At 41.3% G+C, this 15,836-nt stretch overlaps 3 protein-coding genes across 5 annotated transcripts in view; 2 read left to right on the top strand and 1 right to left on the bottom strand.

The window, feature by feature from the left end:
- Nucleotides 1-6,799, bottom strand: part of mrtfbb (myocardin related transcription factor Bb) — a 70,204-nt gene extending 63,405 nt beyond the window's left edge. For all 3 annotated transcript variants that reach the window (XM_068578489.1, XM_068578488.1, XM_068578487.1), the window contains exon 1: nucleotides 6,682-6,799. The gene's annotated coding sequence lies outside the window, so the exon portion shown is untranslated. The remainder of the gene's footprint in view (nucleotides 1-6,681) is intronic.
- On the top strand, nucleotides 4,236-5,969 carry igfals (insulin-like growth factor binding protein, acid labile subunit). Its single transcript, XM_068578490.1, has one exon. The coding sequence runs from the start codon at nucleotides 4,236-4,238 to the stop codon at nucleotides 5,967-5,969; it is 1,734 nt and encodes a 577-aa protein (XP_068434591.1).
- A 327-nt stretch (nucleotides 6,800-7,126) lies between the features above and the next one.
- LOC137786768 (dynein axonemal assembly factor 8) lies at nucleotides 7,127-15,790 on the top strand. The gene is made up of 30 exons (XM_068578862.1): nucleotides 7,127-7,280; nucleotides 7,412-7,519; nucleotides 7,622-7,732; nucleotides 7,826-7,942; nucleotides 8,033-8,129; nucleotides 8,300-8,402; nucleotides 8,476-8,718; nucleotides 8,806-9,087; nucleotides 9,170-9,314; nucleotides 9,392-9,583; nucleotides 9,682-9,822; nucleotides 9,923-10,114; nucleotides 10,210-10,317; nucleotides 10,425-10,569; nucleotides 10,710-10,977; nucleotides 11,062-11,114; nucleotides 11,257-11,411; nucleotides 11,656-11,782; nucleotides 12,275-12,406; nucleotides 12,498-12,662; nucleotides 12,866-13,168; nucleotides 13,348-13,401; nucleotides 13,690-13,853; nucleotides 13,951-14,119; nucleotides 14,251-14,345; nucleotides 14,424-14,538; nucleotides 14,884-15,092; nucleotides 15,195-15,280; nucleotides 15,368-15,437; nucleotides 15,596-15,790. Exons 1-30 carry the CDS (start codon nucleotides 7,194-7,196, stop codon nucleotides 15,656-15,658), a joined length of 4,299 nt encoding a protein of 1,432 aa, XP_068434963.1. The 5' UTR covers nucleotides 7,127-7,193; the 3' UTR covers nucleotides 15,659-15,790.
- Nucleotides 15,791-15,836: the final 46 nt, after the last annotated feature.

A 15,836-nucleotide genomic window follows, 5' to 3' on the forward strand; every position in this document is an offset into this window, starting at 1 on the left:
GTTCTCCACAAAGAATCACACAAAAAGCAACAATATGTTGTTTACCAGAGATGTGCACATGCATTTCTTGGAGATAAGAAAATAAAAATAATTTAAAACATGAGGAAACAAAATATATAAGATAAGACTAAGACTAAAAGGGGAGATTAGTTGACTTGTCGACTAAGATGGGGCAGCACTGGATTTAAAAGCATGTATTGCTAGTGGTAGTAGTAGTAGTAGTAGTAGTAGTAGTAGTAGTAGTAGTAGTAGTCGTAGTAGTAGTAGTAGTAGTAGTGTATTTATCATGTTTTGTGTTCAAGTCTCATGTTCTTTGTTTTGATTGGCTGTGAGACAAATGTCCCCTTGCGGACAATAAAGTTAAAGTTGAGGTCAAAGCTAAAGATGGAATAAATAACTGACAGGACTTCCAATGAAAAAAATCAATTACACTTAATAAACAATACTTAGAAATCAAGAAAGTAGCTGGTATTCTTTGGTTTTGTTTGCGGGGCTGCTCGACAATTGTTCAACATGTCTTTCATTACAAAATAAATGCTCGTAGTGACTTAAACAGACCTAACAGCAGCAGCTGAACTAAGCTAGAGACTCATTATGTGCAGTTTATGTTTTAATGCATCCTAAAAGTTTGTACCCGGCTTACTTTGCATTTCATGTCAAGCGTTCTCCGACATTTGCAGAGCGGTTGATCGAAGCCGACATTATGATGGGTTTCTACACTAATCAGCATGCAGCCGTCAAATTTGGATTGACATCGTGCCTTTCAGGCCTGTTCTCCACTGCTGAGGGAGCATCACATTTATCTAGAATCATATAAGGAAATTATCCATCCAGAAGCAAGGCGCAGCCCAGTCAAACATTCACAGGCAAAGTGGAAGGCTCGGCTGCTTACTATACAACTCTTCTTCTCCACTTAGGGAGCCCACAGTAACTGACAAACGCCGCAACCTTTGTGTCTCGTTGAGTGCCGGGGAATGAGCCAATTAGAGGTGTTTGTCAGGGGAGAAACAATCACGAACAACAACGGTGGCAGCCATTCGGCAATTGTTTCACTGAGGCAGCAGTGAAAACTGCAGTGTTTTATTTCTCTGTTTGTAAAATTACTCTATATTCATTCTATTAAGCACAAAAGTCCCTTTCAATTGTAAATATAGTGTGCTGTGTTTAAAGACATCAGGATATATTAGGGCAGTGGCTCACCAATATTGAACCCGGTACTTGATCCATATTTAAAAGCATCCTCTTATCACTTCTGATCACACTCAATTTAGCATGAAAAAACAAGTGAATTTAGAAGGTTGAGAAAGACCTTTACAAAAAGCCTATCAAGCAGTGAGGCCTGTATGCGACAACAGACCAGCAGTGCTCTCTACTGGCAAGAAACATACTCTTAGAATTAATTATACTTCCATTTCCTCAGAATAGTATGGAAGCCCATTTCCGCCACACCAAAAAAAATTAGGACCACAAAAAAAAAAAAAAAAATTAGGACCAAAAAAAAAAAAAAAAATTAGGATAAAAAAAAATTAAAAAAAATTGAGACAAAAAAAACTTAGGGACAAAAAAAAAAAAAAAATTAGGGACAGAAAAAAAAATTCTTTTCGTTGATGAAAATTAAAAAAAACATCAAACCAATGCATTATTTCATCACTTTGGTTTTACAATACCGTCATTTAAAATACAATTATAAAATACAATTATATTTAGGGTGTAAATATATATTCTTCATACAACAAAACAAGTACAAGTTAAAAAATAGTCCAATCTTGTTTCAATTCACGTATTCTTTTAATTTAACATTGCAAGCACATTGCAAGCACTGTTTTATATTCAAGTGCTCTTGTTATTTACCAAAAGATAGCTTGGCAATGTCAACCACCTGTAAGCTTATTGATGGGTTACTTTAAAGTAAATAATTCATTCTATATATGTGTGGACTTTGCATTTTACTCAGTTCTTAAAAATGGCCAATGGAAGGACAACAATGTACTTTGTGTGTACATATATTAGCTACAATTATATTTAGGCTGTAACTGTCATTTTGACATTTGTAGTCAGTAGTCAAGTTCTCATTTCTCTCCTGGAATGAAACGTTTGTTTTTTGTTGTTGCTTTTTTCAAGTCAACGAAAAAAAAAAAAAAAAGCGTTTTTTTTTTAGTCCAAAAGTTTTTTTTATTGTGTGTGGTGGGAATGGGCTTCCAAAGATTACAGCACAACTTTCGTCAGGATCAGTGAAATGGAGATGGATTGATTAGGAGGACTTGCGCATATTAAAAAAAGGTTTCAGTCAGGATATAGTGTTCTTTTCACATGACACACATATACGTATTTATCTTTGGTATGTGACATATCCAAATGTATTTTATCACAGAAAGTATTTTTGAATGGGACTGTAATACAGAAGATATTTAAGAATCATTATCATCAAATCTGTGCCAGGTTTACTCTTCAACTAAACAGCATCTTCACATTCAAAAATATAGATTTTAGATTTAGAGTTAAACATCGATTCAGATCAATTATTGTGTATAGGATTACTTACATAAACATACTTACAATAACCCAAATAAAATCAAAATAATGAGAAAGATAATGTGCCAGTAAATCTTATGAGTGTTTGTTCTAGGCAACCGCAGCAGGTTGGGTTGCGTACCCTGATATCATGTTGCCTACTTAATCACTGCACAGGTGAACAAGATTTGAGGTGACAGTCATTACAAGTTTAGAGGCTATATTCAAGATGGTACATTTGCTCTGTCGTGTTATTAATCCAGTGTTGGCAAATCAATCAATATAATTCATGTGCAATCAGTGTTATCTGGATTTGGTTGTACTTTAGAGCATGACCAGTTCATGGTTGTCGAAAAGAACTCAAATACGAAGAAAAAGATTAAACAGAAAGTTAGTCATTACAATCATCGATGCGATTAGGAAATGGACTTCTGGAACTGACCTCATCCTGCATTGTCAAATAAGTGAATGAAGCTGGTCTATTGTGCAGACAGGTGCACACAGTCAGTTTTATTCAACTAAAACAAAGATCTATGACAAGGGGGATGATACACAAAAATTCATTTTTTATTTAAAAATTGTTTTCAGCAAGTCTCCAATCAAGGAAATATATTTTTTTTCTTTTGGAGAATTTAGTCTTAGAGCATACAGATATCTCTACTTCAATTGGAATAAAGAAGTATAGCTTATTAGGCAAATAAATGATATCAAAATATGTTCCTCCAAAATCAATTGGATTGAATGAAACTGTTTGATATAGAATCATATAAATTACATGAATTGAACTGGGGAAATTTGTCATTTGAACTTGGAGCGTCTTACAGTGTTCCTATTTTCCTACCAAAAGTATTGCTCTGATTAGTTTAAAGTCTGTGGTGTTGGGATATGAGTTTGTCTACATTCAGTCAGGAAAAGGTGTGACTAGACAGTTTAAAAAAAAATGTCAGAATTTTATAACTGTGGTCCAATATTCAATATGAAGAATACCCTTTCAATTTTGAGGTGAAATACAATTATGCCTCATATTACCCGATGTTAAATGTGCATGTTATAAGGTTAAATATAAGAACTCATCATAAATTCTGTAAAAGGTCTGGTGCACTAGGTCCATCGTAACTCTTCACTGTATCTGTGCATCAGTTAAAATCTACTGCAAATGCACTGATGGACAGGACCCTGACTTTAGTAAATACCAAAGGCCACTTACTATACACTGAATCCCTCATTAGTTTGAATGTATTAAGAATAATGCAGATACATGTATGGGACCTTAATTAAGTATGGCTAACACCTTTACTGAGGCCAGATAACAGTATAACCATTAAGGACATTAGATAATTGTATCAAAATAATCAAAATGAATACTGGTGGAAAACCAAATATGAACCTCTGTGAAAACAGGTCTGTAGATGAAAAAATAATTTCAACACAAGTCTATTGGACATGTATGGGTTAAATGCAAAATCAGTGCAGCCAACTTTAAAAAAAAAAAAAAAAAGGCTTTGGGGGTTTGACAAACTGTCCATTCAGCATACAAACAATTGCACAAGGTTCAGCGATTCAGTGTTTCACAGCCTGGCTGCCTTAAATCAAGACCCCTCATATTTAAGGTAAGCAATATAATGCAGAACTTACGGCATCAAACAAATACAAATGTCTGATTTATGTTGTTACTTAGTCAGTATTTATCATATTTTAATGTTATTATTCTATCCACAGCTAGTATGCAAACCATTGTGTTGTTGGTGTTGTGGGTACTGGGAACATCACTGGTGTTGCCAGACCCCGACACAGCTGGAGAGAAAGTGGCCGAAGAGCCCATTCCATGTTCCAAAGGATGCACCTGTCTGTATGATGACTACAGCTTGGAGCTCAACATGTACTGCAGTGCTCGTAACTTCACACAAATCCCGTCGGACATGCCCCCCTCTACTCATTCCCTCTGGCTGGATGGAAACCTGTTCACCTCCCTCCCAGCTGCATATTTTAAGGATCTTTCTAACCTGGACTTTTTGAATCTGCAGAGTGGCGAGCTGGTGACACTTGACCCTCAGGCTCTCAAAGGACTTAGGTTGCTTGCACACATTCACCTTGAGCGAAACCGCCTCCGGGTGTTACCAGGTACGATCTTCCAGAATACACCTAACATTGCTTCAATTAGTCTGCATAACAACCAACTCACTCGTCTTGAAGAAAGACTGTTTGCAGGACTCTCACACATGTGGCTTCTTAACCTAGGGTGGAACTCATTAGCAGTTTTACCCGAGACAATTTTCCATGACCTGCAAGGTCTACGGGAGCTTGTTATCGCAGGGAACAGACTTGCTTACTTGCAGCCACAGCTTTTCCAAAATCTTGCTGAGCTCAAAGAGTTGGATCTGACTGGAAATCAACTCAAGGTCATCAAAGCTAATGTGTTTGTTAAACTAACTAAACTGCAAAAGCTATACCTGGCCCAGAATCAGATTGTGACAGTAGCACCCAGAGCCTTTGTCGGCATGAAGTCACTAAGATGGATGGATATCACAAACAACAGACTGACTTCTCTTCATGACGACACTTTCTTGGGCCTGCATAGTCTTCATGTACTGCGTCTTTCCAACAACTCAATTACTGGAATTAGGCCCAGGACTTTCCGTGATCTGCAATATTTAGAAGAGCTACGACTCAGCTACAACAGGATCCGAGCCCTGGGGGAAAGGATCTTTGAAGGGCTTGGTCACCTTGAGGTCCTAGAGCTAGAGCACAACCAAGTGCAGGAGGCACAAGTGGGTAGTTTCACTGGACTCTCTCATGTTGCCGTCATCAACTTGTCTGGAAGCTGCTTCCACAGTCTGCCGGACCAAATTTTCAAAGGTCTGTCAAAGCTTCACAGCCTTCATTTGGACAGAGGTTGCCTAGAAAGAGTCACAACTCAAGCTTTCACTGGACTCTCTGGTTTACGGAGGCTTTTCTTGCAGCACAACAACATCTCTGTGGTAGAACGCCAAAGTTTTGCGGACCTGGGGGGGCTATTGGGTCTGGACTTGAGTTTCAACAACTTGGAGGTTCTCACAACACATACATTCTCTGGCCTAAAGAATTTGGAGTACTTGCTCTTGTCCAACAATGAATGTCAACAATTTTTGCAAAATGGCACAAAGCAGCAACTCCCAAGACTGCGCTACCTGGACCTGAGAGCCAATACATTGACAAGCATGGTCCCTGATTTTCCGGAGGGTATGGAAAAACTTTTGCTCTCTTGGAACCGGTGGAAATGTGATTGCAGTGCCCTCCCACTCCGAAACTACAGCTTGAGAAATCCGTCGGTGATACCTCGGCAAGTGGAGACTCACGCGGAGGGCGAAGAGCCCGACACAACTATCACCATACTCAACAATATTACATGCACCAGCCCGCCACATCTAGTTGGTCAGGACCTGCGAGATATTGACAGTGAACTCTTCCAAAGCTGCTGAACAAACACACACACACACACACACACACACACACACACACACACACACACACACACAGATATGTTCAGGGAACTGGTTGGTGTAATCTGGGAAATTTTCAACAATGTGTATTCTTCCAGTTTCTGATTTCAATATTTGAATTCTAATATGAATGTATGATTTAGGTTCTTGTTTCACATTTACTATCGACAGATAAATGTTGTCATGCGAGTAAAAAACTGTCATAAAATAATGGCTTATAGGCCTACAATTTGAAATTTAAAAACAAAATTGCCTTTTACAAAATGTTAAATTAAGCCCATTAAGTATGAATCCCAATGTATTCATTTGTGTGACTGGGCTGGTTGAACATATCTGTACAGCTCAGAAACTAAAATGTCTTCAAGACGTTTATTTTACTTGGTGTAGTAATGCTACATGTATATCACTGAAAAAAACACAATTAAGAAATTGTCTTCACCGCGACAATAAATGTTTTAAAACTTGAATGCTTTAACTTTCTTTTCAAAATGTTTCTTCCGTTACCCACAAAATATGAATTACTTAGTTGAGTGGGACATACTAGCTTCACACAGTACACACATGATTTATACAAAGCAATGTTTCTCATAAATTAGTTAAATGGAAAAGTTACACAGGACAAAAATGTTATAGCACATACGATTAAATTAAAGTTAGTATTTCAGTAGCAACAGAGTATATGTAACGTTACCTCTCAACAGTTGGCTCGGGTCACGCTAACGCACAATAAAGCTAGCCAGCTAGCATGACGAGTGCACTATACTCTTCATGCGCACATACTACACTAGACTGATGTTTAAAAACTCTCTCTCTCTCTCTCTCTCTCTCTCTCTCTCTCTCTCTCTCTCTCTCTCTCTCTCTCTCTCTCTCTCCTCTCTCTCTCTCTCTCTCTCTCTCTCTCTCTCTCTCTCTCTCTCTCTCTCTCTCTCTCTCTCTCTCTCTCTCTCTCTCTCTCTCTCTCTCTCTCTCTCTCTCTCTCTCTCTCTCTCTCTCTCTCTCTCTCACAAACACATTCCTGTCGTTTTATTTAATGAGTCACAATATTTCCGACGGCACCTGAAGGCAACATTGTTGACTGATCTGGAAGCCCACGCGACGCACACGTGCACTTCGAAGTTTCCCGTTGCCCCGGTAACCAAAGAGCCGCGGCACACAACTGGTAACCAATGTCCGAGAAGAAAGTCCTTTGTGTTCCCGTTCGTGATGGATCCGAGTTCTTCGTTGAGTTGGGATTCCATTCTGGAGAAAGTGAAACCACTTGTACCAAACATCGACTTTGATTCTTCATCAGTATGTTGTTGTTTTTTTATTTCCTAAAAATGTACTACCGTCTGCTAGCTAACATAGTAACGTTAACGTTGTATAAAGTTACTTACAACTACAATTAACGTCAACAGTAATGGTTCCTCTTTACGTTACAGTCCGACAATGAAGACACGATATTTCAAAGACCAGCTGGTCTTCCCCTGACGGTCCCTGAAGACTTTAACCGTTTTTCAATGGATGATAATGACGGTGATGATCTACAGGTTAGTGAGTTATAACTTAGTTTCGTGAGTGTTAATCGCGGTAAGCTCATGACTCCTCAAACACAAGTAAACATTGATATTTGTGTGTGTTTTCTCAAATAGGAGCTGATGAAACCTGTAGCTCATACACGCTGGTCAGAAGAGAGTGTGCAGTTGGATGATGGTGAATATGTAAAAGGCACTCCTGTAACTTTTGCACATGCAGATGCTGAGGTGGGTTGTATTGAAGTGCAGCCACTCTGCACATCAGCATATCAGGGCATGCTCTAAATAGGCAACATTTTCTTTCCTGTTTCACTATTAAAGGCAGACTCTTGTGAGAGAAGTATTGTGGAGTTAAACAAAGTTAAGCCAGATGCCTCTGTGAAACCAAATGGAGACGACACAACGGCTGATGGGGGGTTCCCCATTCTCTCGTTTGCAGTGAGTTTGGCAAAGTACAAACATTTAAAGGATAATCATATGCTGAAATTGTTTTACAAAATACTCATTTTGTAACACACTAACATTCAGAGGCTTGACCAGTGGGATTTGGATGATGTTCTCAAACATCTGGATAGGCTACCTCAGCAACAGCATGTGTCGGTGGAACCTTTGAAAACACATTCAGGTAAGTCATTATTACACACACACACACACACACACACACACACACACACACACACACACACACACACACACACGCCTGTTGCGATAGCAAATAATTTAGGGTTTATGGATGATTATGGGGGGGTTATATATTTCATTTACCTGATCAATCAATCTAAGTTTTGATCACAGATGACAAGGACCGATCCCAGGAAAGGATCATGGAGAGACTGATTGCTTTCTGTAACAGCCACTCATCTAAGTCTGTGTCAGAGCCAGAGAAACGTCCAGATCGGTAAGTCTTATCGTTGTTTATGTTTTGGGACCAGGCTTGTAAGATAATGATAATAATCACCTGTTTCACGCAGACATAACAATGTGTGGAAAAAATCATCAAGGATGTTGGAAGACGAGCTGCAGATGAACCAGCAGGAATGCCCCACGGTTTATATTGACCTGCGTGTCCCTGATTCTTTAACAAAACCAACAAGAACATCCCCAAATCTTTCATCAGAGTCCAAATCGTCGTCCAACCTCAACAATCGCCAGGAAACACCACCTGCAAAGAAATTCAATCTTAAAGCACCTGCTGGATCACAGACAGGGGACAGGTACATGTATCCTGCATTAGAAACATTTGTCATGCTTCAGTCCGGCACGCTTTGTTTTAATTCATATTGTCATGTCTCTGCTTCCAGGGAAGTGACTGGAAAGAGCGGGTTACTTCAGAAAATCCGGGAGATGAAAAGAAATGAAAACAATTATCCCAATAAATCTGCAAACCCTCCACATTCAGTGCCAGATAATCTACCAGAAAAACTGCAGGAGAAGCTACCTCAGTCTGTAGAGTCTACATGTAAGTCACACGTTCTGTGGGGAGATACACAACCTACTTATGTACAGTTTGAGTACAAGAACCCTAATATGGAAAGCCCACCAACAACTCAGAAAAGAACAATCAAAGAACCAAAGCAGCAGAGGTATGCCTTTTTTATTTATTTATTTATTCATCATTGAGAATAAACAGGCATGTTCTTAACCATTGCAATGTTTTTGATTTAGTGACCAACAGAGACCACGAGTTAAACAGACATATCAAATTGAACAACACCAGCAGATTCTTAAGCAACTAGAAATACATCGTCCCGCCAGATCTGTCAATCAGAAGCAGCCAGCTGCTGAAAGAACTGATGTTCTTTATGATTTTGTAAGTGCCACACATTTCTAAATGTACAGTATTTAGAAAAATGGCCAACACTTACAGTATCAGGACTTGTTTTTCAGGAAGCATCTCATCGACAGTCAATCTGTACGCTACCAACAGATATTGAAGGTAAAGCACAAATGCTACTGATCGCAGACCTTTCTAGTCCTGGCGTGGTTGGTTCAAGTGCTCACAGGAAGAGAAAACATCTGGAGTCAGCGGCAACCAAATCCGACATCTACAACACTTTAGTGGCCTGGTTTCTGTCTTTGGTTAGTGAGCAGCGGCTTCTCTCTCCTAATGTGTGCTCACGTTTGTTATCATGAAGCTGAGTTTCACCATGTAAGGGTCGCTTGCTTACGTGCTTTAGGTTGGCCCTGAGCCACGCCGCGATGAAGAAGAGGTCAGTGCAACGGCCCCATTCTGGGTCGCAGGACTCCAGCAGCTGTGGACAGAAGACGGACTGGCTTTGCACGTCTTAGTTGTGGCTCATCACTCCTATACACCGAGGGTGAAAAGCAAAAAAACAAATACAAAGAAACACACACGCTCTGTAGGCTTTTAATAGCTGTGCTGATGCTGTTCTTCTCTTGTGTTTGTTTGTTTTGTAGAAAAGGGACAACGATATTCATACACCTTTCTATAATCATGTGTGCAAGTTCCTCACTGAGACCTCGATCACTGCAATCGCCAGCTGGCTCCCTGAGCTCAGAAACCTACTGAACCAACAAGCCTATGCCTCTCCCATCCATCTGCCCTCTTCCCGTTTGAATTGTTTCATCTCAACCACCTCCAACAAAAAGGTGATGTCCTCCAGAGAGAGTAATTTATTATAATTTTCAAGCACAGAATTAGCATTCTGCTGACTGTATTATGCTCCCTTGGCTTTGTGTTTCAGGTTATAGATAGGACGTTTGGTCTTGTTCCAGGCTTTTACTGGCAGACTGTGGAAACCCAGGAGCATGTTTGTAAGGGGAGAGAGACCACACAAGAGCTGGACACAGAAGTGAGCATGTCCTTCCAAGGCGTGTGTCTTGTGAACCTAAGAAGCACTGAATCAGAGACAGTGACGGCTGAATAACTAAATACATGTTGCTTTTATTTTTGTTGCAGGTATCGGTCGCTCTGGGGTGCAAAGCTTTCCTCCTACATCCTGTCATAACACACTACACCCTCCAGCATGTTCTCAACTCAGGGTTTGATGTGTGTGGTCTGCGGCTGCTTTATCCACCACAGGGGTTCCTGAGTGACAGCGCTGGTAAGAAGCCGCCTGGTCATAAATTACTCAAAAATTCTCCATCTGGCTCATTGCTCTGGTGTGCATCCTAGTTTTAACTGTGTCCTTCAGGTCCTTTGTTAGTGTCTTCTTTGAATTTAAATTGTCCCTTTGGCTCACAGGTGCTGTACCAGTTATCCAGAGAGCTGATGAGACCTGCCAGCCTGTTCTTGCCCTTGCTGTGCGGGGCCTTCATGCCCACGCAGTGTTGAAAGATCTCACTAGTTCCTTAGATCCTCTGATGCCCAGAGGGACTGATCGCAATCCACTCGAGCCTCCTCTCTTCTTCTCCCCTCGACTGGCCGGCCAGGTTCACAGGGAGCTGTGCTTGTGGTTTTCAGGAAGAGTTAGAGGAAAAAGTGCACAGATGCACAACTGGCCTCAAAACAGGTTTGTTGTCAAAATGTCATAAGATTGTGTGAAAAACAGATTTAAAAAAATGTTGTTATGAGTCACCGTCACTTTTGTTTGTAGAGTTGTCCCTTCGAACGACAGACGAGGAGTCTTTCTGTGTGCTACGACAAAAGGTACTGTCACACAACTGTCAAAAGGGGCGCAATATGTCCACATTTAGTTTTACTGTCCTGCAGGAAATTTAATTTGCAGCAAGGATCAAATAATTTTACGTGAGTGGAGCCGGTAATCCTCTTCCCCGTCCCACCTGCATAGCTGACTTACTCCTGATAGTGTCGCCTGCCGTGCCTCCATGTTGCTACGGCCAGGTGCTGGCTGTTTGTGAACGCAGAGGCTTCAGTCTGTGCGGGCTGCAGAGGCCGCAGCTTCGGAGCAACGGAGCTTCAGTCCTTGGACTCTCCAACCAGCAGGTAGAACTACAAACTACTGTCAGAGTTGAGAAGAATAGTGTGTAGAATAGAAACATATGATTTTACTGAGCCTCATGACAAAGGTCAATAACTATTTACTGGATTCACTTAGAGGTGAAAGGGGAAATGAAATTTTGTCATACAAACTCAGATCAATTACATTTCTATCCTAATGGAACATTTAGCTACGATTGTGATCTTTGCACCAAATGTACCAAATGTTACTTCTATATTTTTTCTCTAGTCTCGTGTGTTCTGCAGTCCACCCACTGTGATCCCAGAGCAGGGTCAGCTGGAGCTGCCCTCTCACTGTCTGGTGTTGTTACTGAGGAAAGAAAATGCAGTGCACCACGGTGTTAGTCTGCCAGCAGGTCTGAACTCCATCTCAAATTATTATGTATTATGGAAGCCCTGAGACGCAATTAAGAAAAACACATTTCTAGATATCCATTTTCTAAGTTGGATCTAAATAGTTTTCTCTCATGTATTTATGACTTTAACAGGTAACAAAAAAAGTGTGGTATTTTAAGACTCACCTCAGACACCGAAGGTTAAAGAAAAAACATTGATTATTGTAGAACATGTTGTAGTGGTGCACTAGAGTATTACAACAAACACAAAACATGGCATTATGTCACTGGCACATGCGAGACACAGAACAACTGCGGCTGTTTTCACACTATATACCTAGGTGGAGAATCCAAATTTCCCTTTAACTCCTAAATTATTTTAATCAGACTTGAAAATGGATAACGACTAGATGTTTTCCCTCTTCTGTACATTTAGGTTTAATTAGGTGAAAAGTCAGCATTACCATGTTTCTTTTCCAATCAAATAACCATTCAGTTATTATGTTGTTGCAGCCCTAATGAGAGACTTCAAGGCACAAAAGCTTCTGGGCTTCATCCAGTCCAGAGTCGATGGGGTTCAGACAGTAGATCCAAGCTTCTGTTTCCACACTGTGCCTTACAGCAGCAACCTGTACTGCGCCTTTGGTGAGCACCGTGTGTTCAGGTCAGTAAAGCAGGAGAAGCTCCTCTGCTGTTTCCCTTTACTCAAAGTTTCTTCTATATATTTGCTGTTTAGTTCGGTGCATGTGGGCAGTGCCGGACCCCTCCAGTGTGATCCTGTCCCATCAGAAGTGTCCATCCAGCGCCGACATGGAGCAGGTGGTGGTTTTGACCTTCTGTGGAAAGGACAGGAGACAAGGCCTGAGCCTCTTACACAGAGTGCTGACAGAGGAGCCGGAAGGTGGGCGAAGTTCAACTGTAGCACAGCTTGTCCTGCGTTTGGAAACTGGAGTTGACAGAACAAACAAAATACACTGTCAAACACACACAGCAGCCCTCACTGTTTAATGAAGGAGTAGTGTGTGTGTGGGTGAATTATTTATTTAGAATTCTCAAAACTGACCGCACTCTTTATTTCTCTATGTTGCAATGTTGATGATGAAGGCGATGAACAACATACAGGGTTCAAGCTGCTTGGCCTAAAGTGGCTGCCTGCGTTGACTCGACTCCAGGCTCAGGAACTAAACCCGTACGAGGTGGGGCAGCGGCTCTGTCGAGACAGCGTGGACCGTCTCATGGCGGCTCCTGCCCTAGTGTGCGCTCTTAAACGGGCCGATGCTTTTGCTTTACTGAGGAAGCTCCTGCCACAAGATTACCCCGCTAACCTCAGCGTCCTGATGTCACCCACACCTGAAGTGGCTTTCAGGCAAACATCCCTCTTCTTCTTTGAGCAGGAGATAATTCCTGGTAGGTTTGGTTAGTGCTGTTACCAACATGCAAACGGATACCTAGTCTAGAATTGAGTTTTTTGAGTTGATTTCCAGTTTGCAGTAGTTGAGCCTCTCACATAATTTAAGAAGAAATAATAATAGTCTTGTGCGCAAGCGCCAGGAAGAGTCTCATCACTCCACTTCTGTCCACTACAGCCCACAGCGTACGGCCCGTTCTGATGTCTCCACACCAAAACTGCAAGACAAAAGGTTTGTGTACAAGAAGAAAACTTCTTGAATAATTATGATAACAACCATGTTGAGCTGAAATATTAACCCTGGCATCAGTTGATATTGTGATGTATTGTGATGTGAGTTATAGATAGATAGATAGATAGATAGATAGATAGATAGATAGATAGATAGATAGATAGATAGATAGATAAGATAGATAGATAGATAGATAGATAGATAGATAGATAGATAGATAGATAGATAGATAGATAGATAGATAGATAGTGTTTTATAATGTGTAAATGCATCATGGTTTCTGTTCAGATCCACAGATGATGGTCACTCTGTGCCTGCTCAAGCCAACGATCTGGAATCACACGCTGGCTAAAATAGTCTGCGAACTCCAGCTGTGTGGCCTCACTCTGGTGGGCCTGCGTGTCGTGATCCTGGACAAAAGCACTGCGACCTCACTACTGCCTGCCGAAAGTGTAACTAATAATAATTATCTCTCTGAAAAACAAGCTTTCCATTCATGTAAAAAACCTAATCCTTAATGATTCATAAGGTGTTACCCGCTGTGTGCAGGACCCCTCAGAACTGGAGGCCCACGTGGACTACTTGTGCTCTGGCTCCTCATTGGCTCTCTGCCTCCGAGGGGAACATGCTGTAAGTAGGCTGCTGGATGTGCTGGACCGAGATGACTCGTCCCTGTGGACCTTTCATGGCATGGCTCGTTCGTACAATGGCATCTACGGTCAGTGCCCTGCACACATTTAAGAACTGGATGTGTGCAACAGTACCAGTGCATTTTATGAAGCCCTTTGAATTGCCTCCAACTTGCCCCGTCTTACTGTGGCGTTGAAAGCTCTGTCGCCAATGTTATAGGATCAGGATCATATCAGAAAGCAATTCAGGATGTGAGGAGGCTTTTTCCAGAGGGGCTCTGCTGCACCGAGACCGGCGCAATGAGAAAGGAGCAGGTATGCCTCCCACACACATTTCACTTGGGAGTGATAAAAGACAAACATTCTGCCTTTGTGCTCGGTTTCTTGTTTCAGATACTCAGCGTGAGCTCAGACTCTTTCTTCTCCGTGGAGCGTGAACAGAGCTGCAGATTAGTCCCTGTGGACCAGGAAAGTGCTTCACCTTCAAGGGCATCGGGACCAAAGACAGGTTTGGACTACTTGTCTGGTTTTATTTTGATGAACAGACAAGATGTGTTGATATAACTTGTAGTAAAAGCTCTGTAAAGTCTGCAGAGACAGGCTGTGCCCTATATTCACTTTGCATTAGTGGTGGACTCAGGTGGTACTCACGTTTTCCTGACTATTGTCATTATTAAAGTCAAAGCATTACAGATCTCATGGATTAATCATTTATTAAAGCAAAATGGGTGCCTTTGAAATGATTTAATCATTCATTGTGACTTTGGCAAGCACTCCTCAGGAATGATGTTGAAATATGACTCTGTTCCAGATGACCTTTGTCAACCGTGTTTTGCTTGTTTATCGGTACCAGGGATACACAGTGCTCTCTGGCAGACAACCTGTCTGCTCATTCCCTTAAACGCTCCACCTCTCAGCCAAGCGCCATCCCAGCTGGAAATGCTCGAGCAGCTGCTGAGGTCAGGCTGCCATCTGGTGGCAGGTCGGATGAGCATACTGGACGACGAGCAGAGGAAACGTATCGCCGAGACACTGGCGGTGTCATCAAGGGGGAACGAAAGGGTGAGAGGTTCGGCTCGCGGGTACGTTGCTTTACGGGCACGCTTTCTTACAAACGGTGCAGTCAACAGTTGCTTCTCCCCTCGTCTATCGTTTCCTTAAAAGATGGCTCATCTTTACTCGGCGCCCTGTCTCATCATGGCGCTGCAAGGTGAAGCGATCGTGACCGGCTTTACCTCAATTCTTCAAAGGTAAAAGAAAGAGAAAACTTGTACATCTAGAATATATATTTATAAATAACTTGTTCCTTTTCCCCGTGTCTTTCATTGTTGCACTAGCATCTACAGGGAGAGGTCAGAACTAAAAAAAGTGGGGGAAACTATTATCTACCCAGAGTGCCAGAAAGAGGTAAATTATGAATATAGATGATGTCTTCATATCAATTATTCGTCTTAATTGATTCAGCTGCTCGTGGTAAAGCAACCAGCTGTAATGCTGCGTTAGGATTGGTTGTATTGTTATGAAATATTGTTTTGAACTTGCTTATGTTGTGTTCTCTCCTGCAGGCTAAGCAGCTGATGAGCTACCTATTCGATGCCTCGTCTCCTGAGACAAAGCATCAAATGTGAGATTATTGTGCCATAAAGTTCAAATGTATAATCTATAAATCAACTGCCTAAGAGGGACTCGTTTGAGAGAATATAAATATGTTTACAAGTAACTGTACTGTAATAAAATTAAAATAAAACACCTTCCATCTCCTCCTGTGTCCATTTGATTTTGATTTTCAGATGTTTTCAGATGTTT

Source organism: Clinocottus analis, unplaced genomic scaffold (assembly GCF_023055335.1).
Source record: "Clinocottus analis isolate CAN_PGR_092001 unplaced genomic scaffold, fCliAna1.0.p SCAF_16, whole genome shotgun sequence".
Classification (NCBI taxonomy): Eukaryota; Metazoa; Chordata; class Actinopteri; order Perciformes; family Cottidae; genus Clinocottus; species Clinocottus analis.